Here is a 24,590-nt window from a genome sequence, read left to right as displayed (position 1 = left end):
GGAAAAGGTGTTCTTTTGAAGAAGTTTTGATTTACGAAATTCTGTCTCCGGTGTTTCGGACACGATTCATTTAGACACCTATATTAATAAAGGGGTGTTCAAAAGTTCGTGAAGTTTAGGAGCCTTTGGGTAGCGTTGGTTAAAGCGTTCGCTTTGAACGCAGAAGACACGGGTTCGATTCCTCACATGGGTTCGATGTATGACCACCCTACCACCCCGTATAACAAGATAGAATACCCATTTTTTAGCAAACAGTGATAGTCGTATGGGAAAAGGAACGGATAAAGAATGACAACAGAAACATTCATCCGATCTGTTACTGATCATGTATGAGCGCGGGTATCATGTGTTTTCTCCACTGCCACGACGTGACGGGGACACCAGAATGGACCTCACACATATACGAGCAGGGGAAACCGACGTTATATTCGGGCATGTCAAGTGTGAACTATGAATGTGAATTCGCCGTTTATGAGGGATGTTCAATAGACAATAAATGGTAGAGATAGAGTAAATAATTTACTCTTGTACAGCCTCAAGCCTGCCCTTGAGTATTACATAGCATGCAAGAACGTAATGATTATGGTCTAAGGTTTGATAAGGTGAAGAAGGGACAGTTACTTTGTTGCATATTTCATTACCAATTTTCAATAGACCTCCCAACATGTAACCACAGCCCATAAACACAAGTCACAAAAAGTCCGAAAAGAAGCAACTTTAAGAGGCCAGGAACCGTTTTCTCTCACAATCCCGCAGAAACAACCCGTACCACACTCCATTATACCCTACACTTCCCCATTTTCCCAATATCTTCAGACAGCCTCAACCCCGCATACATATACACTGTATGTCACAATTGACCAGGAAGCATGTTCAGCCCGGGGTCAGAATGACCCATGGGGAGCGGTGGCAGCACACACCACGTGACACAATAATATGACTAGGTACAGTAACATTGAGAGAGAGAGAGAGAGAGAGAGAGAGAGAGAGAGAGAGAGAGAGATAAAGAGAGAGAGAGAGAGATAAAGAGAGAGAGAGAGAGAGAGAGTAAAGAATATAATTGTATTGAGTACGTTAATCTGTGGGGCCGAAGGGCACATGCATCAACACTATCAGTTACACATACAGACATTAACACATACACAGATACTGACACAGATACTGACAGAGGCACAGACAGACAGAGAGACAGACAGACAGACAGGCAGACAGACAGAGGATAATTCCCATACACGCACACAGACGTAAATATACATTCCAGAGCTTGCTGGTACACGACCAAGGTAGAGAGCAACACATGTGTAGGTCTGGCCTAGTTTACTCGAAAGTTATAAACTGGGGTATACTTGAAGGGTGTGTTGTTGTCGCTAATGTGTTGTTGATGTTCGTGTGTAGGGTGCGCCGTTGCATAACACAACTCACTCCCACCCCCACCATGTTCCCCTTAGCTCACACCACACATCAACCATCGCTGCTCCCTCTTACAGAGATAGTCGACTGGAAGATAGAGCAACTTCGCTATGTGTCTGTACCAGTGACAGGTTGTATGCGCCAGGCCTACAAACACTGTCATCAAAACAGTATTTATCCAGTGTTAAATCTCAGTGTAGCATAAAGGCATGCGGACAAGTGCAGACAGTATCTTTGACAGGGACAGGGGGCGAAGCTGGCACCCCCTCTTTCTCTCAGTTTCCATCGCAACATGCATCCTACAGCTTTCATTGCCGTCTGGACGGTACTGCTGAGTGGTACACGGGCTCGGGACGGGGAAGGTAGGTGATGTTCACGACGTTGATGATGCCTTGACGTCCATGTATCAGTGATCACAATGTATTTCTGTAATCACTGCGTTATGCCACCTGGTATACAAGAGAAACACGAAATCGACTTGAGAATTAAGCCCCAATTAATATTTGTTTTCCACTTACACTGGCAGATGGCCACTGAGTCTATTAGCGAGGCGTTTACATGCGAGTCGAGGTCAGTTGACTATCAGTACAACCTACTAATCTCCAACAATGCCATGACTAAGATCTTCATCTTACGTTGGTAAGTCCACCACGCCTAGACGGCCAGGTCAGTCACTGCCCTTGACCAGGAGCTAAGCAGTCTCCAGGGCCACATCCTTAGCCAGACAGGTCTTCATGGCGGAACACATTGCCAGCAGAAATTAATAATAATTTAACCAGATCTAGTTATGTGTACACACTCAACACACGTTGAATGGATTCACCTGGAAAGTATATGTAGAAATGCAAGCTTGACAAAAAAAACAAACACCTGTGATCTATTGACATTTGTTAAATACATATGGAATGAAGTAAAAGGAGACATTTCCGGTGATTTCACGCTTTAACACAGCAGACAATGACATTGTCATTACTGAAAACCCCTCTGATGACGCTTGATGACTTTATCACAGCAGACAATGACATTGTCATTACTGAACACCCCTCTGATGACGCTTGATGACTTTATCACAGCAGACAATGACATTGTCATTACTGAACACCCCTCTGATGACGCTTGATGACTTTATCACAGCAGACATTGACATTGTCATTACTGAACACCCCTCTGATGACGACATCGTAATTTTAGGCCGTTTCCGATCAGCGCGACGGAATATCCCGAGTTGATTCGGAATGCGATGATGACGACACGAACGTTGATGAAACAGACCAGGCCGCACCTTCATTCGCAGAAGCCAATATGGCGCTACAAACTTTGAAGAACTTTCTTGTGTCACAGAAAACAACTGACATATCTTCTTTCGATTCGCTTGCCGGCTTGAATGAGGCTGTGGGACGTATGCAGTTGGTCTAGCGTGCACAGAGTAAGATCACTGACTTCGTAGTGAAAAGAACATAATATGAATGAATGAATGCATGAATAAACTGAGTAGGTGTGTGTTGTACTGTATAGTGTGATTTATTGTTCTTTCAATGGGATTTTCGTGAATAGCGAACTACGGATATAACGAACTAATTTCACTGGTCCCTTGTAGCTCGTTATAAAAGTATTTTACTGTAATAGAATTGCGATATTGGTGTCACCCGTACCTGCGTTTGTTATTGTTGAATGCTGCGCCCCAAAGTATTTCAGACGGCGGCCTGTGTGTGGACCAGACAATCCAGTGTTTGCCATTATGAACATCGACCTACGTTATTTAGATACAAGGATGTGTCACCTCGTACGACAGGCACAGCCATTTCTTTCGATAAACTCGGATTGCTGAAGATCAGTTCTAACCAGTCTGCAAAATAGTTTCCAAATTTAGCTAGCCAGTCGAGCAAGCTATGCCTGTCTGAAAGTTACTTGCCCACAAAATGCTTCATTAGTCAGAATTGTGACTGTAGGGACAGGTTGCAATATGGCGAACGTTTTTATCAGGAAATGATCCTGATAACTTAAAGTGTGTTGTAACTTAACTAGTCGGAGAGAGTGATACACACGTATTTACAAAATCACCTTATGAAAATTCACTAGCCAGTCGGACCAGTGACTGGAGATTTACTGGCCAGTCGGACCAGTGACTGGAGATTTACTGGCCAGTCGGACCAGTGACTGGAGATTTACTGGCCAGTCGCTGACTGCGTTTTTATTAGCCACAGGCAAGTGGACCAGTGGCAATTTCGCACTCAGGTGTATCCTAGACCTTTACAGGAAACCTATGACAATGACGTCATTGACATGTGTTTGACACAAACAAACATGGGCTTTGAGTGGTACAGACATGCTGGAGAGATCAAAGGTGATGCATATCTTACACAGTTATTTGTATATCTGACACAAACTATGTAAGGCAGTATTGTGGATAACCAATCCACACGTTTACCCACAATGCCTTTCTCTTGACTAGACTGGAATGACATTCGGTTGATTGGGGCACGAAGTCCGTACAAGGGGCGTGTGGAAGTCAAGGTCAACGGACGCTGGGGCAGCGTCTGTGACGACGACTGGTCCGTCTACGATGCGATAGTGGCGTGTCGTCAGCTCGGCTTCAGCGGTCTAGCAAAGGCACAACCTGGAGTAAGTCCTATCCTTCGTTCAGCCAAGTTGTTGGATGGGGTGGGGTAGGAAGGGCGTGCTAGGGTAGGGGTGGGGTAGGGTAGGAAGGGCGTGCTGGGGTAGGGGTGGGGTAGAAAGGACGTGCTGGGGTAGGGGTGGGGTAGGAAGGACGTGCTGGGGTGCATGACTGTGTCAGGCATGTGATAGGTATCTGATAAATGATGTCAGCAGCCTTGCCTTCATTAGAACCGATGTGTTTTCTTTACCATTTTCTCTGGCTATTTGCATACAACAATGTCACCTCACCAATCTCTCCCAGGGGACGTACGGCGAGGGGACTGGCCCCGTCTTCCACACCAACCTCAAGTGCACGGGGAACGAGTCACGCCTGTCGGATTGTCGAGGCCGACATGGTATGACATTGCTGATTATATCACATATCTGCACATCATGAATACCCACTAATGTGAACTGCAGTTTAATGAGATACATTTTTGAAACAATTATGTGTTTAAACGGTTTCTTTATAAACAATGAGTGTGACGGTTCTCTGTAGATACAAACCCCGTGGTCAATGTGATAGTTATATATACTGCATATTGCAAACCACATGGATCACAATGCAAACATGGCTTATGTAACATCCGTTTTCGTTTATGAAAGTGTCTACAGGTGTATGCCATACAGATGTATGTTGTGTGCATTGTCCACAGATCCTTCAATCATTGACTGTTCTCACCAGGAAGACGCTGGTCTCACATGCACTGCCCCTCAACCCATGTTAACAGGTAGATAGATTACAACACTTTTACTTCATGTTCACAGATGGCTAGATTACGTCATGTTCACAGGTAGATACATTTCGTCATGATCAGGGTTATATAGATTACGTCATGTTCACAGGTAGCTAGATTACTTCATATTCACAGGTAGCTAAATTACGTCATGTTCAGAGGTAGCTAGATTACGTCATGTTCACAGGTAGCTAGATTACGTCATGTTCACAGGTAGCTAGATTACTTCATATTCACAGGTTGCTAAATTACGTCATGTTCACAGGTAGCTAGATTACGTCATGTTCACAGGTAGCTAGATTACGTCATGTTCACAGGTAGCTAGATTACTTCATATTCACAGGTAGCTAGATTACGTCGTGATCAGAGGTATATAGACTGAGCAAATCCCCCAAACGTGATCATGTTCAGACTAGACATGTGGTTAATACGTTTACTGATACTGGGTCAGTCGAATCGAGATCATCGTAGACGTTATCTAATTGTCCAGTCTATATACAGTATGCTGCCAGTCATGTGTCCACTGGCTCCTCGACTGTGACTATCAGACGTCTCTATAATGTGCTGCCGTTGATCTTTTTCCGTCCACCATCTCAGTCGGTAACTGCAGCGTCAACCAATTCCTTTGTCGGCGGAAGAACACATGCATGCCGCGGAGGTGGATGTGTGATGGGGACAATGACTGTGGCGACAACACCGACGAGTCTGACGTAATGTGCGCATGTTAGTAGCTACTTCTTTTGTATGTTTCTTATTTTGTCATCATACGTCGTTGTTTGAATTTTTAAAAATGACTTTGAGTGGTGATAATGTATTTTAATCATACGGACTGCAGTCGTTCTTACATTTGATCATCCGGTTACATGCCAGTTCTTTGTGTCAAGGTCTAGTTCTTTAACCACGGATCTCAGAATGTAGACCGTGTACCGTTATTTATAACTTGACGACGTAGGCATGACGGTATGGGTATACAATGCCTTTCAGAAAACGTCAGATGTAAAGTGCGGTTATTTGGCGTCTCTCGTTCTCAGGAAAGTACAGATTCTAGTATTTTTAGTGGTTGAGTCCCATGCGGGAATCGAACTACACTCTCAAAGTCGCCATCACACAAAATCAAGAACCCAGTCTACTCAGTCTGAAAATAAAAGTCTGACAACTTACTTTGTGTAGTCTTTGACAATAGTGAGTGGGTGTATGAACAAGGAAACGGATTACACTCAAATATATTACTTTTAATGTCTTTAGTGGGTGAGTGAGTTTAGTTTTCGCCGTTTTTAAGCAGTATTCCAGTAATATCACGGCAGAGACACCAGGGATGGGCTTCACAAATTGTACCCATAGACATCCAAGCCGGAGGGCCGAAAGCTTTAACCAGAAGGCTACCCCACCGCCCCCTTTGTCAAGAGTAAATTGGCATGGCTCCCTCAGGCGAAAGGCATGACCACATGATGCCATCCAGAGAGTGGTGAAATGTAACATATGTACACATGTATCTGACAACGTATAATTCCAGACATGACATGCCATAACGGGGTTGAGCTGTTAATCATACTGTATATGGCAGACTGACTCCATTCTGTATATGACAGACTGACTCCATTTTGTATATGTCAGACTGACTCCATTCTGTATATGTCAGACTGACTCCATTCTGTATATGTCAGACTGACTCCATTCTGTATATGTCAGACTGACTCCATGCTGTATATGTCAGACTGACTCCATGCTGTATATGTCAGACTGACTCCATGCTGTATTTGAGTCTATGTTCAGAGATCCCGTTGTTCCCATCCTCAGCTCCGACCGATCTGCTGCTCAGTGTTCATAGTGTACGTCTGGTCGATGGGAGCACGCCCTCTAGCGGTCGAGTGGAAGTCTACTACTCTGGTAGTTGGGGCACCGTTTGTGACGACAACTTCGACATAAAAGCCGCAACAGTTGTTTGCCGCCAGCTGGGCTACAGGTAGCGGATGGTGACCACACAGGGAGATAATCAAACAAGGCTGTTCCTTGTGGGTGGGAATTACCTCCACCCCAGCATGGTGCAGGAATGGCCTATGCCATATATTTATTCGACATGACGTACATGTATCCGTCCAGCAGGATGGCCATTGCTTGAGATAGTCGTGACTAAAGATGACTTTAACTACTGTAATCTGAGAGTGTTTTCGTTGATGAGTTGTGTATCGCTTGAACCCATAAAAAACTGGTTCGATACGTTGTTTTATTCAGTACATGTATGATGTTCACATTTACGAGTATTTAGTGTCCAAACAGAGGTGACATTGTGTGGAGCATGGTCTTTGTGTCTCATGTTAGATACATCCCCAGTTCAGGTCCTTGTTCTGTCACGCAGGACTGCCGAATCCTACAATACACGACTTCCGGGTCAGGGCAAGATATGGCTAGACCAGGTCACGTGTCGAGGTACAGAAGCGTCCATCGTCAGCTGCTCTAGAAACCCGTATGTTGACAGTTGCTGTACCACAGACATCATTAACATGGAAATGTAGCACCATGTAATAACAATAATAATAAATGAGCATCTCTGTAGCTCCTTATCCATAAGTCATATGCTCAAAGCGCTGTACATGGCAAAGATGAAATGTCATCTGGATAACTTTTTTTATCAAGAGATGTGCCTTCAAAAGGGCTTTGAGACTGTCCAAGGATGGGCAAGTTTTCCTATGGCAGAATGTTATAAAGACCATTGCCCGAAAACTTTGAGCTTCCATCTAGGTGCCTGGAGTTTCTGTATGTTTGATCACGAGAGGGTTTGTAAAAGATGATGAGTTCTACTCGGGGGCTGTTCCATTTATACAGTGGTACGTGACATGACTGTGTACGCCATCAGAGCCTATAATGGTAGCCAGTGAAAAATGTGAGTTTGGGAGTTATATGGTCCTACTTGGATCTGCTTGCTACTATCCTGGCAGCCTTGAATCATCTAAAGCCGGATATGTTATTGCTTTGCACTCAGGAGTATACTGTGGCAGTAGTTCAACCTACACAGTACATGCGTTATGACGGGGGCAGCAGGTGCCTCTTGGGTATGAAGAATATATTGGCAAATTGTAGTAACACTTGCAACAGACATCCGTCACATGTTTGTTGCCTTTATAGTGTGAATGGAGAAAGACCGCAAGGTTTTTGACCCAAGAGGAACGTAGATGCTTGTCAAGATCACAGATGATTTCGTTTATATAATTAGTTTATGGTACTGTAAATAGATGTAGTATGGTATTGTTAGAGTGTGTTATATATTGTTGGGAGTGGTTGTTAGATTATGTTCGGTAATACTATGGGAACAGGGTTATGTTCAGGGAAGCGTGACCAGGTATGGCCAGAGAGCTGGGGTGTTAATTTGTAAACAATAGAGAGGTGTTGAGTAGCTTGGGTATGGGAGGTCAATATAAATAGTGAGGAAGGGTAGTAATCTGCACAGTCAGCCAGAATCACCACTGTGTTCACCTGTATGGGTTCAACTTTTGTATGGGATTGCATCTCACGCTGGCTGGCGTAAGTTTTTATTATCATTATTACTTTTGTATTTATTGATTGAGTAGATGTAGCAAGAAATTGTTTTACTGATGTAGTATTTCTAGATATATGTGCATATTGTAACACTATATAGCCACAAAGCCATTCAAAATTTGAATGTTATCGTTCCACAAAACCTGTTCCACTTTCAAATATGTAAATCGGAGTAAAGTACATGCATAAAGTATAAGACATTGACACATGTCTTACTGAGTAACTGTAGTTACTTATATTGTATTGTAGTGTCCCGGAACTGGCCGGTTATCCTTAAAGTAAGGAGAGGGGTAGTATCTCCGCCTGTAAGGAGACAGACAAGAGTCTTCCCTGTTGTACAAGGAGCATGTATCTCCTAGTAATGTGAGATGTGGATGGCACAGCCATCAACCATTACACAGGCCCCTTAAACTCCGTGAGGGAAACCATCGCCTGGGTGTGAGGGATACCACACAAATACCATGACGTCACCAAGTGGAACCAAAGTGCACTGACATTCTGATTACATTGTAAAGAGAAAGTGTTCTCTCTGAGTGGCTAATTCCTTTATTGTTATTTAGTTCAATTGTTTAGTTTCTGATTGGGATTATATGTAATCATTATCTATATTAGTGAGGGTATTAGGATTTTAGTGTAGTTAGTAGTAGTAGTAGTATTATTAGAACTTTAGCAATATAAGTGGTAGACAGAACTGTATATGTAGCTAGGTTAGGTAATTAGATTAGTTAGTTGTATTTGCACCTGTAGAATTAGTTTAGTATAGGTATTGGGGTTACTTATATCTTAAGGGGAGGAATAAAGTTTTGCAAAACAAACTATTCTTCTGTTGTGGTTACTTTGGTATGTGACAATGCTGAGTGTGAGAGTGGGGCACACTAGTCAGTGGCGGGGAAAACAAGTGGTTAGTTTTCAATATTCGCTGGACCTGTTGTGTTAACGATGACTGTTGTATATCTTAGGTTTGGATCACACGACTGCAGCCACAAGGAGGACGTCAGCGTCGTCTGTGCCGACAACACCTCCCACCACGGTAGTACCCCTACATTCACTACCACAAGATCGCCGAAAGGTAAAGTTACATAAATATGGTTCAGCGTATTCTTTGGAAATTTTGTAAAGCGAAGCGAAGGGTCTCCCCACAAGTGAGATAAAATGTCTCCAACATTAACGAGGAAAAGTATTATGCCTAAATATAGATACTTTTAATGCCTCTCTCAGGCTTCAAACATATCAGTACCCATGAAGGTAGAATAGGCCTCCAGCAACCCATGCTTGCCATAAAAGATCGGGTGATCAGGCTCGCTGACTTCGTTGACACATGTCATCGTGTTCCCAGTTGCGCAGATCGATCCAGACTCGATTATTTACAGACCACCGCCATATAGCTGTAATATTGCTCAGTGCGGCGTAAAACTAAACTCACTCACTCACTTAAACATATATCAGTCTGCAGATCATGTTTCAGCCTATCACGTACATTGACGCAAATTCTAAATAGTATCAAAAGAGTAACTTTCACTATACTTGCAGTGTGTGGAACGTCGGTATTTGCAACGACACTGTTTGATGTACCAGCTGATCACATGACCAGGAAGGGGGCGTGGCCATGGCAAGCTTCTCTGCGCGTGACGACGGATTACGGGCAGACACATCACACCTGCAGCGGTACCCTCATCTCTTCCCAGTGGATTCTCACTGCGGCACACTGCTTCAGCAGGTGACAAACACAGTCAATTCTTCATGATGATAATGACGATGATTTGTTGCAGTGATCTGTGTAATCTTGACAGCCAACTGGGAACTAAATTGCAGATCTGTATAGACTGCAACGGGGAGTTAGTGAGTGAGTGAGTGAGTTCAGTTTTATAATGCACTCATCAGTATTCCAGCCGTATGGCTGTATACACAGTGTCGGTGTTCACCCGCACCTACATACACTGTGTCCCTGTGTCCCTATACACCAGCCTCCGTATACACATGTCGGTGTTCACCCGCGCCTACATACACAGTGTCCCTATTCACCAGCCTCCGTATACACATGTCGGTGTTCACTCGCTCCTAAATACATAGTATCCATATGTAGCAGGACTGCGTCAGTCACGCACAGACAATAGAAACTGCTTTTGTTGTTTTTCAATGGCCGAAGTTTTATTAGAGATGAGTATTGATGAAAACAATAACCCTGAAACAATCAAGTGTACAATGTAATAAATGTAACCCTATACACATGCCACTGACACAGATATACACATATTATTTATGCATATGCTATAACTTTATAAAATAGTTGCTTCAGTAACCAATTACTTTGTACAAAATGTCTTCCATTTGAGTTATATCATACTGGTATATACACAATACATAAACCTACCAGGTGTGTGGGTCTAGGTTTATTTCATACCTGGGGACGCTGTTGTCTCTGTATCAAATGCTTGTCTGTAGAGAAAATACTAATACTAATATGTACAGACAGGCTAATAACGAACATATACAAAGAATCCTCAGCAGTGATACTGTATTCAAACATACAAATTTGGCTGTAGCTGAGCAAGATATAAAACAATACAAAAAAAGATCTCATTCATTCATTCATTCATTCATGGTTACAAAACTATACTTGTGTTCATCTGTTTATCACACACCTTGCCTTTTGTCAATCATGTTATTAATATTACATTATAATGGATTCTGAGTATTTATTGGGCAATTTACACCAATAAGAACATCAAATACACAGTACTATGCATTTGAGAATAGCAAACACTTATACAACTACTAGATATGTCCAAATATGTCATTGCATGAACACTAAGTAAATAAAATAGCCAAATTTCCCCAGAATGCGATCCAAAGACTTTATCCAAAGATACGTCCGAGCAAATCAACATGACATATCAACACAGTGACGACTGAATGTGGACTGACCACAGGCCTTGTAATGTGTAGAGGGTGTAAAGCTTAGCTGATTGCCCAAGCTGGCTATGAAGACAAAGGGACCTAAGTGGGAAAGGGCTTATGTTATTGTGTTGTGTGGTGAACATGCAGCTCAGTGAGCTGGCTGTGAGTGATAGTTACGGCTAGTTATAGGATAGATAACTATGTAAAAACTAAAACTATGAAATGAATTTTCCAGCGTTTATTTACATGGATTCTAATCAATACACAACATGTTAAAATATACAAAATCTGTCAATGCCGCGCCTATACACCAGTCTCCGTATACACATGTCGGTGTTCACTCGCATCTAAATACTCAGTGTCACTATACACCAGCCTCTGTATGTACTTGTCAGTGTTCACTCGTATTTATATGCACATAGCCCAGATACACCAGCCTCCGTATACATAGTGTCGATGTTAATCTACATCTATATGCACAGTGTCCATGTTTATTTCTACCGCCTCTACATTCAGTCTCTACTCTGCAGGAACAAGAAGCCGGCTTCTTGGCGAGTCCGACTCGGGGAGTATGACATCAGTGTGTGGGAACGCACGGAGCAGGAGCTCTACGTCTCCAGGGTGTACGTCCATGACGGCTTCAAACCTCACCAACACGGGAACGATCTGGCACTTGTCAAACTGCAACATACCGTCAGCCAGAACAGTGACTACATCAACACCATCTGTCTACCTGACGACGATGACGACGATGTCGACCCTAAGGACCGATGTGTGTCCACAGGCTGGGGAAAACAGGGTGAGTGTTGAGGGCGTGAAGCGCGCAGTGGGTGGGTGAGTGTGTGGATCAGTGACTGAGGGGATTAGAAAGTAGGAACAGTGGGTGGGTGAGTGTGTGGATCAGTGACTGAGTTGATTAGACAGAAGGAATAATGGGTGGTTGAGTGTGTGGATCAGTGACTGAGGGGATTAGACAGAAGGAATAATGGGTGGTTGAGTGTGTGGATCAGTGACTGAGGGGATTAGACAGAAGGAATAATGGGTGGTTGAGTGTGTGGATCAGTGACTGAGGGGATTAGACAGTAGAAATAGTGAGTGGGTGAGTGTGTGGATCAGTGACTGAGGGGATTAGATAGTAGGGATAGTGGGTAGATGGGTGTGTGGATCAGTGGCTGAGGGGATTAGACAGTAGGAACAGTGGGAGGGTGAGTGTGTGGATCAGTGGCTGAGGGGATTAGACAGAAGGAATAATGGGTGGGTGAGTGTGTGGATCAGTGACTGAGGGGATTAGACAGTAGAAATAGTGAGTGGGTGAGTGTGTGGATCAGTGGCTGAGGGGATTAGACAGTAGGAACAGTGGGTGGGTGAGTGTGTGGATCAGTGACTGAGTTGACTTGACATTAGAAATAGTGAGTGGGTGAGTGTGTGGATCAGTGACTGAGGGGGGTAGACAGTAGGAATAGTGTGTGGGTGAGTGTGTGGATCAGTGTCAGTGGTCGTGGGAATTAGACAGTAGAAATAGTGAGTGGGTGAGTGGGTGGATCAGTGGCTGAGGGGATTAGACAGTAGGAATAGTGAATGGGTGGTTTGGTGGGTGTGTGGATCAGTGGCAGAAGGGGATTAGACAGTAGGAATAGTGAGTGGATGGGTATGTGGATCAGTGACTGAGATGATTAGACAGTAAAAATAGTTGGTCAGTGAGTGTGTGGATCAGTGGCTGTGGGGGACAGACAGTAGGAATAGTGGGTGGGTAAGTGTGCGGATAAATGACTGAAGGGGACAGACAGTAGAAGTAGTGGGTGGGTGAGTGTACGGATAAGTGGTTGAAGGGAACAGACAGTAGAAATAGTGGGTGGGTGAGTGTGTTGATTAGTGGCTGAGGGGATTAGACAGTAGACACAGTGAGTGGATGGGTGAGAATGGATGAGTGAGTGGTGCTTCTGCGATGGGTATATGTAGATATGCGGGTGTGAATTGGCCCCAGTAACGTCCCTGTCGTAGAGGCAGATAATGGGATGCCCAGCACTCCGTCCTTCAAGGCATCCTGAGTGCTGGGTCTGACATACGTCTATTTTAAGTTTTGAGGATTACGATCGCTTTGTACTGCTTGCTTCAGGGAAAGGAACATTACTATCAGTCATAGGTTCACACAATTTACATGAATCTGCCAGACTTATTTGTCTTCCTCTTCTGCCAGATGGGCGGGGCCACGTGGTCCTGGAGGAGGAGAAGACGCAGGTAGAGGGCAGCTGGAGATGCAGCTCCTGGTTCCGGGAGAATGTCGGCCCAGGGTTGATCTGTGCTGTCTCCAACACTACAGACAAGAGGGGCACGTGTCAGGTGAGATATATAATGTAAGGGACAGCTCCAGGAGAATGTCGGCCCAGGGCTGACCTGTGCTGCCTCCAACACTACAGACAAGAGGAGCACGTGTCAGGTGATATGTATAATGTAAGGGACAGCTCCAGGAGAATGTCGGCCCAGGGCTGACCTGTGCTGCCTCCAACACTACAGACAAGAGGAGCACGTGTCAGGTGATATGTATAATGTAAGGGACAGCTCCAGGAGAATGTCGGCCCAGGGCTGATCTGTGCTGCCTCCAACACTACAGACAAGAGGAGCACGTGTCAGGTGAGATATATAATGTAAGGGACAGCTCCAGGAGAATGTCGGCCCAGGGCTGACCTGTGCTGCCTCCAACACTACAGACAAGAGGAGCACGTGTCAGGTGAGATATATAATGTAAGGGACAGCTTCAGGAGAATGTCGGCCCAGGGCTGACCTGTGCTGCCTCCAACACTACAAACAAGAGGAGCACGTGTCAGGTGAGATATATAATGTAAGGGGCAGCTCCAGGAGAATGTCGGCTCACGGCTGACCTGTGCTGCCTCCAACACTACAGACAAGAGGAGCACGTGTCAGGTGAGATATATAATGTTAGGGACAGCTTCAGGAGAATGTCGGCCCAGGGCTGATCTGTGCTGCCTCCAACACTACAGACAAGAGGAGCACGTGTCAGGTGAGATATATAATGTAAGGGACAGCTTCAGGAGAATGTCGGCCCAGGGCTGACCTGTGCTGCCTCCAACACTACAGACAAGAGGAGCACGTGTCAGGTGAGATATATAATGTTAGGGACAGCTCCAGGAGAATGTCGGCCCAGAGCTGACCTGTGCTGCCTCCAACACTACAAACAAGAGGAGCACGTGTCAGGTGAGATATATAATGTAAGGGACAGCTCCAGGAGAATGTCGGCCCAGGGCTGATCTGTGCTGCCTCCAACACTACAGACAAGTGGAGCACGTGTCAGGTGAGATATATAATGTAAGGGACAGCTCCAGGAGAATGTCGGCCCAGGGCTGATCTGTGCTACCTCCAACACTACAGACAAGAGGAGCACGTGTCAGGTGAGATATGTAATGTAAGGGACAGCTCCAGGAGAATGTCGGCTCAGGGCTGACCTGTGCTGCCTCCAACACTACAGACAAGAGGAGCACGTGTCAGGTGATATGTATAATGTAAGGGACAGCTCCAGGAGAATGTCGGCTCAGGGCTGATCTGTGCTGCCTCCAACACTACAGACAAGAGGAGCACGTGTCAGGTGAGATATATAATGTAAGGGACAGCTCCAGGAGAATGTCGGCCCAGGGCTGACCTGTGCTGCCTCCAACACTACAGATAAGAGGAGCACGTGTCAGGTGAGATATATAATGTTAGGGACAGCTTCAGGAGAATGTCGGCCCAGGGCTGATCTGTGCTGCCTCCAACACTACAGACAAGAGGAGCACGTGTCAGGTGAGATATATAATGTAAGGGACAGCTTCAGGAGAATGTCGGCCCAGGGCTGATCTGTGCTGCCTCCAACACTACAGACAAGAGGAGCACGTGTCAGGTGAGATATATAATGTAAGGGACAGCTCCAGGAGAATGTCGGCCCAGGGCTGATCTGTGCTGCCTCCAACACTACAGACAAGAGGAGCACGTGTCAGGTGAGATATATAATGTAAGGGACAGCTCCAGGAGAATGTCTGCTCAGGGCTGATCTGTGCTGCCTCCAACACCACAGACAAGAGGAGCACGTGTCAGGTGAGATATATAATGTAAGGGACAGCTCCAGGAGAATGTCGGCCCAGGGCTGATCTGTGCTGCCTCCAACACTACAGACAAGAGGAGCACGTGTCAGGTGAGATATATAATGTAAGGGACAGCTCCAGGAGAATGTCGGCCCAGAGCTGACCTGTGCTGCCTCCAACACTACAAACAAGAGGAGCACGTGTCAGGTGAGATATATAATGTAAGGGACAGCTCCAGGAGAATGTCGGCCCAGGGCTGATCTGTGCTGCCTCCAACACTACAGACAAGTGGAGCACGTGTCAGGTGAGATATATAATGTAAGGGACAGCTCCAGGAGAATGTCGGCCCAGGGCTGATCTGTGCTACCTCCAACACTACAGACAAGAGGAGCACGTGTCAGGTGAGATATGTAATGTAAGGGACAGCTCCAGGAGAATGTCGGCTCAGGGCTGACCTGTGCTGCCTCCAACACTACAGACAAGAGGAGCACGTGTCAGGTGATATGTATAATGTAAGGGACAGCTCCAGGAGAATGTCGGCTCAGGGCTGATCTGTGCTGCCTCCAACACTACAGACAAGAGGAGCACGTGTCAGGTGAGATATATAATGTAAGGGACAGCTCCAGGAGAATGTCGGCCCAGGGCTGACCTGTGCTGCCTCCAACACTACAGATAAGAGGAGCACGTGTCAGGTGAGATATATAATGTTAGGGACAGCTTCAGGAGAATGTCGGCCCAGGGCTGATCTGTGCTGCCTCCAACACTACAGACAAGAGGAGCACGTGTCAGGTGAGATATATAATGTAAGGGACAGCTTCAGGAGAATGTCGGCCCAGGGCTGATCTGTGCTGCCTCCAACACTACAGACAAGAGGAGCACGTGTCAGGTGAGATATATAATGTAAGGGACAGCTCCAGGAGAATGTCGGCCCAGGGCTGATCTGTGCTGCCTCCAACACTACAGACAAGAGGAGCACGTGTCAGGTGAGATATATAATGTAAGGGACAGCTCCAGGAGAATGTCTGCTCAGGGCTGATCTGTGCTGCCTCCAACACCACAGACAAGAGGAGCACGTGTCAGGTGAGATATATAATGTAAGGGACAGCTCCAGGAGAATGTCGGCCCAGGGCTGATCTGTGCTGCCTCCAACACTACAGACAAGAGGAGCACGTGTCAGGTGAGATATATAATGTAAGGGACAGCTCCAGGAGAATGTCGGCTCAGGGCTGATCTGTGCTGCCTCCAACACTACAGACAAGAGGAGCACGTGTCAGGTGAGATATATAATGTAAGGGACAGCTCCAGGAGAATGTCGGCCCAGGGCTGACCTGTGCTGCCTCCAACACTACAGACAAGAGGAGCACGTGTCAGGTGAGATATATAATGTTAGGGACAGCTTCAGGAGAATGTCGGCCCAGGGCTGATCTGTGCTGTCTCCAACACTACAGACAAGAGGAGCACGTGTCAGGTGAGATATATAATGTAAGGGACAGCTCCAGAAGAATGTCGGCCCAGGGCTGATCTGTGCTGCCTCCAACACTACAGACAAGAGGAGCACGTGTCAGGTGAGATATATAATGTAAGGGACAGCTCCAGGAGAATGTCGGCCCAGGGCTGACCTGGGCTGCCTCCAACACTACAGATAAGAGGAGCACGTGTCAGGTGAGATATATAATGTTAGGGACAGCTTCAGGAGAATGTCGGCCCAGGGCTGATCTGTGCTGCCTCCAACACTACAGACAAGAGGAGCACGTGTCAGGTGAGATATATAATGTTAGGGACAGCTCCAGGAGAATGTCGGCCCAGGGCTGACCTGTGCTGCCTCCAGCACTACAGACAAGAGGAGCACGTGTCAGGTGAGATATATAATGTAAGGGACAGCTCCAGAAGAATGTCGGCCCAGGGCTGATCTGTGCTGCCTCCAACACTACAGACAAGAGGAGCACGTGTCAGGTGAGATATATAATGTAAGGGACAGCTCCAGGAGAATGTCGGCCCAGGGCTGACCTGTGCTGCCTCCAACACTACAGATAAGAGGAGCACGTGTCAGGTGAGATATATAATGTTAGGGACAGCTTCAGGAGAATGTCGGCCCAGGGCTGATCTGTGCTGCCTCCAACACTACAGACAAGAGGAGCACGTGTCAGGTGAGATATATAATGTTAGGGACAGCTCCAGGAGAATGTCGGCCCAGGGCTGACCTGTGCTGCCTCCAGCACTACAGACAAGAGGAGCACGTGTCAGGTGAGATATATAATGTAAGGGACAGCTCCAGGAGAATGTCGGCCCAGGGCTGACCTGTGCTGCCTCCAACACTACAAACAAGAGGAGCACGTGTCAGGTGAGATATATAATGTAAGGGACAGCTCCAGGAGAATGTCGGCTCAGGGCTGACCTGTGCTGCCTCCAACACCACAGACAAGAGGAGCACGTGTCAGGTGAGATATATAATGTTAGGGACAGCTTCAGGAGAATGTCGGCCCAGGGCTGATCTGTGCTGCCTCCAACACTATAAACAAGAGGAGCACGTGTCAGGTGAGATATATAATGTAAGGGACAGCTCCAGGAGAATGTCGGCCCAGGGCTGACCTGTGCTGCCTCCAACACTACAGACAAGAGGAGCACGTGTCAGGTGAGATATATAATGTAAGGGACAGCTCCAGGAGAATGTCGGCCCAGAGCTGACCTGTGCTGCCTCCAACACTACAAACAAGAGGAGCACGTGTCAGGTGAGATATATAATGTAAGGGACAGCTCCAGGAGAATGTCGGCTCAGGGCTGATCTGTGCTGCCTCCAACACCACAGACAAGAGGAGCACGTGTCAGGTGAGATATATAATGTAAGGGACAGCTCCAGGAGAATGTCGGCCCAGGGCTGATCTGTGCTGCCTCCAACACTACAGACAAGAGGAGCACGTGTCAGGTGAGATATATAATGTAAGGGACAGCTCCAGGAGAATGTCGGCTCAGGGCTGATCTGTGCTGCCTCCAACACTACAGACAAGAGGAGCACGTGTCAGGTGAGATATATAATGTAAGGGACAGCTCCAGGAGAATGTCGGCCCAGGGCTGACCTGTGCTGCCTCCAACACTACAGACAAGAGGAGCACGTGTCAGGTGAGATATATAATGTTAGGGACAGCTTCAGGAGAATGTCGGCCCAGGGCTGATCTGTGCTGTCTCCAACACTACAGACAAGAGGAGCACGTGTCAGGTGAGATATATAATGTAAGGGACAGCTCCAGAAGAATGTCGGCCCAGGGCTGATCTGTGCTGCCTCCAACACTACAGACAAGAGGAGCACGTGTCAGGTGAGATATATAATGTAAGGGACAGCTCCAGGAGAATGTCGGCCCAGGGCTGACCTGGGCTGCCTCCAACACTACAGATAAGAGGAGCACGTGTCAGGTGAGATATATAATGTTAGGGACAGCTTCAGGAGAATGTCGGCCCAGGGCTGATCTGTGCTGCCTCCAACACTACAGACAAGAGGAGCACGTGTCAGGTGAGATATATAATGTTAGGGACAGCTCCAGGAGAATGTCGGCCCAGGGCTGACCTGTGCTGCCTCCAACACTACAGACAAGAGGAGCACGTGTCAGGTGAGATATATAATGTAAGGGACAGCTCCAGAAGAATGTCGGCCCAGGGCTGATCTGTGCTGCCTCCAACACTACAGACAAGAGGAGCACGTGTCAGGTGAGATATATAATGTAAGGGACAGCTCCAGGAGAATGTCGGCCCAGGGCTGACCTGTGCTGCCTCCAACACTACAGATAAGAGGAGCACGTGTCAGGTGAGATATATAATGTTAGGGACAGCTTCAGGAGAATGTCGGCCCAGGGCTGATCTGTGCTGCCTCCAACACTACAGACAAGAGGAGCACGTGTCAGGTGAGATATATAATGTTAGGGACAGCTCCAGGAGAATGTCGGCCCAGGGCTGACCTGTGCTGCCTCCAGCACTACAGACAAGAGGAGCACGTGTCAGGTGAGATATATAATGTAAGGGACAGCTCCAGGAGAATGTCGGCCCAGGGCTGACCTGTGCTGCCTCCAACACTACAAACAAGAGGAGCACGTGTCAGGTGAGATATATAATGTAAGGGACAGCTCCAGGAGAATGTCGGCTCAGGGCTGACCTGTGCTGCCTCCAACACCACAGACAAGAGGAGCACGTGTCAGGTGAGATATATAATGTTAGGGACAGCTTCAGGAGAATGTCGGCCCAGGGCTGATCTGTGCTGCCTCCAACACTATAAACAAGAGGAGCACGTGTCAGGTGAGATATATAATGTAAGGGACAGCTCCAGGAGAATGTCGGCCCAGGGCTGACCTGTGCTGCCTCCAACACTACAGACAAGAGGAGCACGTGTCAGGTGAGATATATAATGTAAGGGACAGCTCCAGGAGAATGTCGGCCCAGAGCTGACCTGTGCTGCCTCCAACACTACAAACAAGAGGAGCACGTGTCAGGTGAGATATATAATGTAAGGGACAGCTCCAGGAGAATGTCGGCCCAGGGCTGATCTGTGCTGCCTCCAACACTGCAGACAAGAGGAGCACGTGTCAGGTGAGATATATAATGTAAGGGACAGCTCCAGGAGAATGTCGGCCCAGGGCTGATCTATGCTGCCTCCAACACTACAGACAAGAGGAGCACGTGTCAGGTGAGATATATAATGTAAGGGACAGCTCCAGGAGAATGTCGGCCCAGGGCTGACCTGTGCTGCCTCCAACACTACAGACAAGAGGAGCACGTGTCAGGTGATATGTATAATGTAAGGGACAGCTCCAGGAGAATGTCGGCTCAGGGCTGATCTGTGCTGCCTCCAACACTACAAACAAGAGGAGCACGTGTCAGGTGAGATATATAATGTAAGGGAGAGCTTCAGGAGAATGTCGGCTCAGGGCTGATCTGTGCTGCCTCCAACACTACAGACAAGAGGAGCACGTGTCAGGTGAGATATATAATGTAAGGGACAGCTCCAGGAGAATGTCGGCTCAGGGCTGATCTGTGCTGCCTCCAACACTACAGACAAGAGGAGCACGTGTCAGGTGAGATATATAATGTAAGGGACAGCTCCAGGAGAATGTCGGCCCAGGGCTGACCTGTGCTGCCTCCAACACTACAGATAAGAGGAGCACGTGTCAGGTGAGATATATAATGTTAGGGACAGCTTCAGGAGAATGTCGGCCCAGGGCTGATCTGTGCTGCCTCCAACACTACAGACAAGAAGAGCACGTGTCAGGTGAGATATATAATGTAAGGGACAGCTTCAGGAGAATGTCGGCCCAGGGCTGATCTGTGCTGCCTCCAACACTACAGACAAGAGGAGCACGTGTCAGGTGAGATATATAATGTAAGGGACAGCTCCAGAAGAATGTCGGCCCAGGGCTGATCTGTGCTGCCTCCAACACTACAGACAAGTGGAGCACGTGTCAGGTGAGATATATAATGTAAGGGACAGCTCCAGGAGAATGTCGGCCCAGGGCTGATCTGTGCTGCCTCCAACACTACAGACAAGAGGAGCACGTGTCAGGTGAGATATATAATGTAAGGGACAGCTCCAGGAGAATGTCGGCTCAGGGCTGACCTGTGCTGCCTCCAACACTACAAACAAGAGGAGCACGTGTCAGGTGAGATATATAATGTAAGGGACAGCTCCAGGAGAATGTCGGCCCAGGGCTGATCTGTGCTGCCTCCAACACCACAGACAAGAGGAGCACGTGTCAGGTGAGATATATAATGTAGGGACAGCTCCAGGAGAATGTCGGCTCAGGGCTGACCTATGCTGCCTCCAACACTACAGACAAGAGGAGCACGTGTCAGGTGAGATATATAATGTAAGGGAGAGCTTCAGGAGAATGTCGGCTCAGGGCTGATCTGTGCTGCCTCCAACACCACAGACAAGAGGAGCACGTGTCAGGTGAGATATATAATGTTAGGGACAGCTTCAGGAGAATGTCGGCTCAGGGCTGATCTGTGCTGCCTCCAACACTACAGAAAAGAGGAGCACGTGTCAGGTGAGATATATAATGTAAGGGACAGCTCGAAGAGAATGTCTGCTCAGAGCTGACCTGTGCTGCCTCCAACACCACAGACAAGAGGAGTACGTGTCAGGTGAGATATATAATGTAAGGGACAGCTCGAAGTGAATGTCTGCTCAGAGCTGACCTGTGCTGCCTCCAACACTACAAACAAGAGGAGCACGTGTCAGGTGATATATATAATGTAAGGGACAGCTCGAGGAGAATGTCGGCCCAGGGCTGATCTGTGCTGCCTCCAACACTACAGAACACGTGTGATCTATGAAATCAGGGGAAGCGACAGCCATATAGATAGATATGATGTTTAAAAGAACGAACGTTTGAAAATCTCAACTGCCATTCTTTCCAAGATATCTTATTAGAAATATCCAATCTTTGGACCAATTTTTGTACCGTCATCTTTGAAACTATTGATTGTGTAAGAATTAAGATCATTACCGTTTACTGTCCAGGCCGACACTGGCGCACCATTCGTGTGTTTGCGGGCCGGAAGATGGCGACTGTTTGGACTGGCGTCGTGGGGAGCCGGATGTGACCAGCCTGGAGAACCCCGCCTGTATACTCGCGTCAAGTCCTACCTGGCCTGGATCGCGCGTGTGATGGAAACAGATACCAGGGGAAGGAGCGATAAAAAACCGTGAAGAATTGAATAGGATTAAGCAAAACTGAAAGTCCTTCATAACACTGTGGTCGACTGAATACCCCTGCTTTGCCAACATCTTATCTATATGAATTCATTAAATGAATAAAAGGGGTCCGCTTGACTTGAATGTTCTTGATTTTACACATCTGTGGATTTCTGATCAGACGTTGTCGCAAGAACTGAGGTAGTAATAGTGACACATAATCTGATTGTGTCGTCACACACAGGCCCATGGAGTAAGTATCGTCTGTTAACGCCTGACGTTACACAGTATAGCCATCAGTATTGATGCAGCGCCACCCAACAGGATCAATTCCCATCATTCTACAGAGTTGAGATACATGTCGTTAACTGTAGTGAATGTTTACCAGCGAACCCGCTGGAAGTGTTGGTGAGAAGTGGTTATTATGGACCATGTCAAAAATATACAATGAATATCATTGCCTGCCGGGGTTAGACACGTGCATCTCAGCTTTCATCTAAATCAATTTTATAAATACCATTAGGCTAGACAATAATATTTCTGTGGAGCTAAAGTTCATGTATGTATGTATGTATGTATGTATGTATGTATGTATGTATGTATGTATGTATGTATGTATGTATGTATGTATGTATGTATGTATGTATGTATGTATGTATGTATGTATGTATGTATGTATGTATGTATGTATGTATGTATGTATGTATGTATGTATGTATGTATGTATGTATGTATGTATGTATGTATGTATGTATGTATGTATGTATGTATGTATGTATGTATGTATGTATGTATGTATGTATGTATGTATGTATGTATGTATGTATGTATGTATGTATGTATGTATGTATGTATGTATGTATGTATGTATGTATGTATGTATGTATGTATGTATGTATGTATGTATGTATGTATGTATGTATGTATGTATGTATGTATGTATGTATGTATGTATGTATGTATGTATGTATGTATGTATGTATGTATGTATGTATGTATGTATGTATGTATGTATGTATGTATGTATGTATGTATGTATGTATGTATGTATGTATGTATGTATGTATGTATGTATGTATGTATGTATGTATGTGTTGTGGCAAGAATCACATTGGGCTGAAACACTCTCACCAAAGTTTATTTTCATTTATCGCCGTTGTAGCATACGTTCAACCGTTGTAAAACAGTGGACGAGAGGTTCAGAAAAACTACAAAAAAAAGAAACGAAATACCTTTTGAGTAAACAATACAACTCAACCTAATGAAATGTACATGTATTCAAATCGTTAATTTCAAAATAAGCAAATAAGCAATTACGTTTAATAAGTTTTCTGGTATCTCGTTTGGACATAGAAGCAAGAAAAATTGAAGACGTTACTCACATCTGTGTTCTGCCTTGACTCGGTGTGTTTCGCTCGCAACATGGAGGCCTTCTGACTGCCTGAGCCCATGTGCTTCTGATCATGTGATCAGATTGCCAGGATGTAAATTGTTACAAATATGAAAAAGTTTAGTCAGCAACCTGGATTCGAACCTATAACCTGCGTGTTTCTAAATGGTTAGTGTAATAATTCAGTTAACAATCCTTTACACCACAGGCAGTTGCACAGATGTGTTGACAATTTTAAATATTAAAATAAACCTTTACTTCTTTACTTAAATCAAGTTGAGTGTTCAGTGTTCTGCACGTACACACTCGGCCTCTTAAACATTCCTGTTTAACAAAAACTTCTAACGTGCAGAATTAACACAATATACCACAGCAAAACGTCTGGTATCAGACTAATGTGTGATAAACATTGTTCACTACATGTCACTTATTCACATGACGATAGAAGCAGCACAAGTTTGTGCACTGGTCTCCGTAGTTCACCTTTTAGTGTTCTCAATACCACGCTTCTCACATGTCCACGTTTGTCTGACTCAGTTGCGATCACTCGACCCATAGGCCACTGCAGTCTTGGTGTGTTTTGGTCCGTGATCAGAACAATATCACCTACTTGCATGCTGCGTTTCGACTCATTCCATTTTTGACGCACTTGTAAGTTCAATAGATATTCTCTTCGCCACCGTGACCAGAACACATTCGCAAGATACTGGATCCTACGCCATCTCCGTCGCATGTAGACATCGTTGCGCTGAAAATGTCCTGGGGGTGGAATATACACATTTGACTTCATCATCAACAGATGATTAGGTGATAAAGGATTCAGATCATCAGGACTGTCAGATACAGTGGTGAGGGGTCGGGAGTTTATAATAGCTTCAACTTCGCACAGTAGTGTTCGATATGATTCATCATTCAAACGTTCACCAAATTCTCTGAGAAGAGGAGAAAGTACTTGTCGGACTGACCTGATAAGCCGCTCCCATACGCCACCCATGTGACTTGCTGATGGAGGATTGAATTTCCATTCAATATTACTTTTCAGCAGGTAAGACTGAATACGTTCCTGACTCATTTCTGCTACTGTCTGTTTTAGTTCTTTAGCGGCACTGGTGAAGTTAGTACCATTGTCACACCAAATTACTTGGATAGGTCCTCTTCGAGCTATGAATCGACGTAAAGCATGAAGAAACGAGTCTGTATCAAGAGAAATTGCT

The 24,590-nt window shown here is 45.9% G+C and overlaps 2 protein-coding genes across 2 annotated transcripts; one reads left to right on the top strand and one right to left on the bottom strand.

Annotated features, from left to right (window-relative positions):
• Nucleotides 1-1,491: 1,491 nt before the first annotated feature.
• On the top strand, nt 1,492-22,130 carry LOC137284443 (neurotrypsin-like). Its single transcript, XM_067816244.1, has 12 exons — nt 1,492-1,772; nt 3,863-4,032; nt 4,331-4,424; nt 4,725-4,799; nt 5,403-5,528; nt 6,603-6,768; nt 7,162-7,269; nt 9,299-9,408; nt 9,870-10,056; nt 11,768-12,036; nt 13,435-13,577; nt 21,813-22,130. The coding sequence occupies exons 1-12, from the start codon at nt 1,703-1,705 to the stop codon at nt 21,999-22,001; spliced, it is 1,707 nt and encodes a 568-aa protein (XP_067672345.1). The 5' UTR covers nt 1,492-1,702; the 3' UTR covers nt 22,002-22,130.
• A 1,673-nt stretch (nt 22,131-23,803) lies between these two features.
• LOC137284445 (uncharacterized) lies at nt 23,804-24,562 on the bottom strand. Its single transcript, XM_067816247.1, has one exon. It carries the CDS (start codon nt 24,446-24,448, stop codon nt 23,804-23,806), a length of 645 nt encoding a protein of 214 aa, XP_067672348.1. The 5' UTR covers nt 24,449-24,562.
• Nucleotides 24,563-24,590: the final 28 nt, after the last annotated feature.

Source organism: Haliotis asinina, chromosome 5 (assembly GCF_037392515.1).
Source record: "Haliotis asinina isolate JCU_RB_2024 chromosome 5, JCU_Hal_asi_v2, whole genome shotgun sequence".
Lineage (NCBI taxonomy): Eukaryota > Metazoa > Mollusca > Gastropoda > Lepetellida > Haliotidae > Haliotis > Haliotis asinina.
This window is presented reverse-complemented; position numbering and strand designations above follow the sequence as displayed.

Bases quoted from the DNA above. Each gene is read 5' to 3' on its own strand.
- LOC137284445 (XM_067816247.1), bottom strand. From the start codon at position 24,448: ATGAGTCAGGAACGTATTCAGTCTTACCTGCTGAAAAGTAATATTGAA.
- LOC137284443 (XM_067816244.1), top strand. From the start codon at position 1,703: ATGCATCCTACAGCTTTCATTGCCGTCTGGACGGTACTGCTGAGTGGT. The intron at 4,425-4,724 runs GTATGACATTGC...CATTGTCCACAG, and splicing joins GGATTGTCGAGGCCGACATG to ATCCTTCAATCATTGACTGT. The intron at 7,270-9,298 runs GTATGTTGACAG...TGTATATCTTAG, and splicing joins GTCAGCTGCTCTAGAAACCC to GTTTGGATCACACGACTGCA.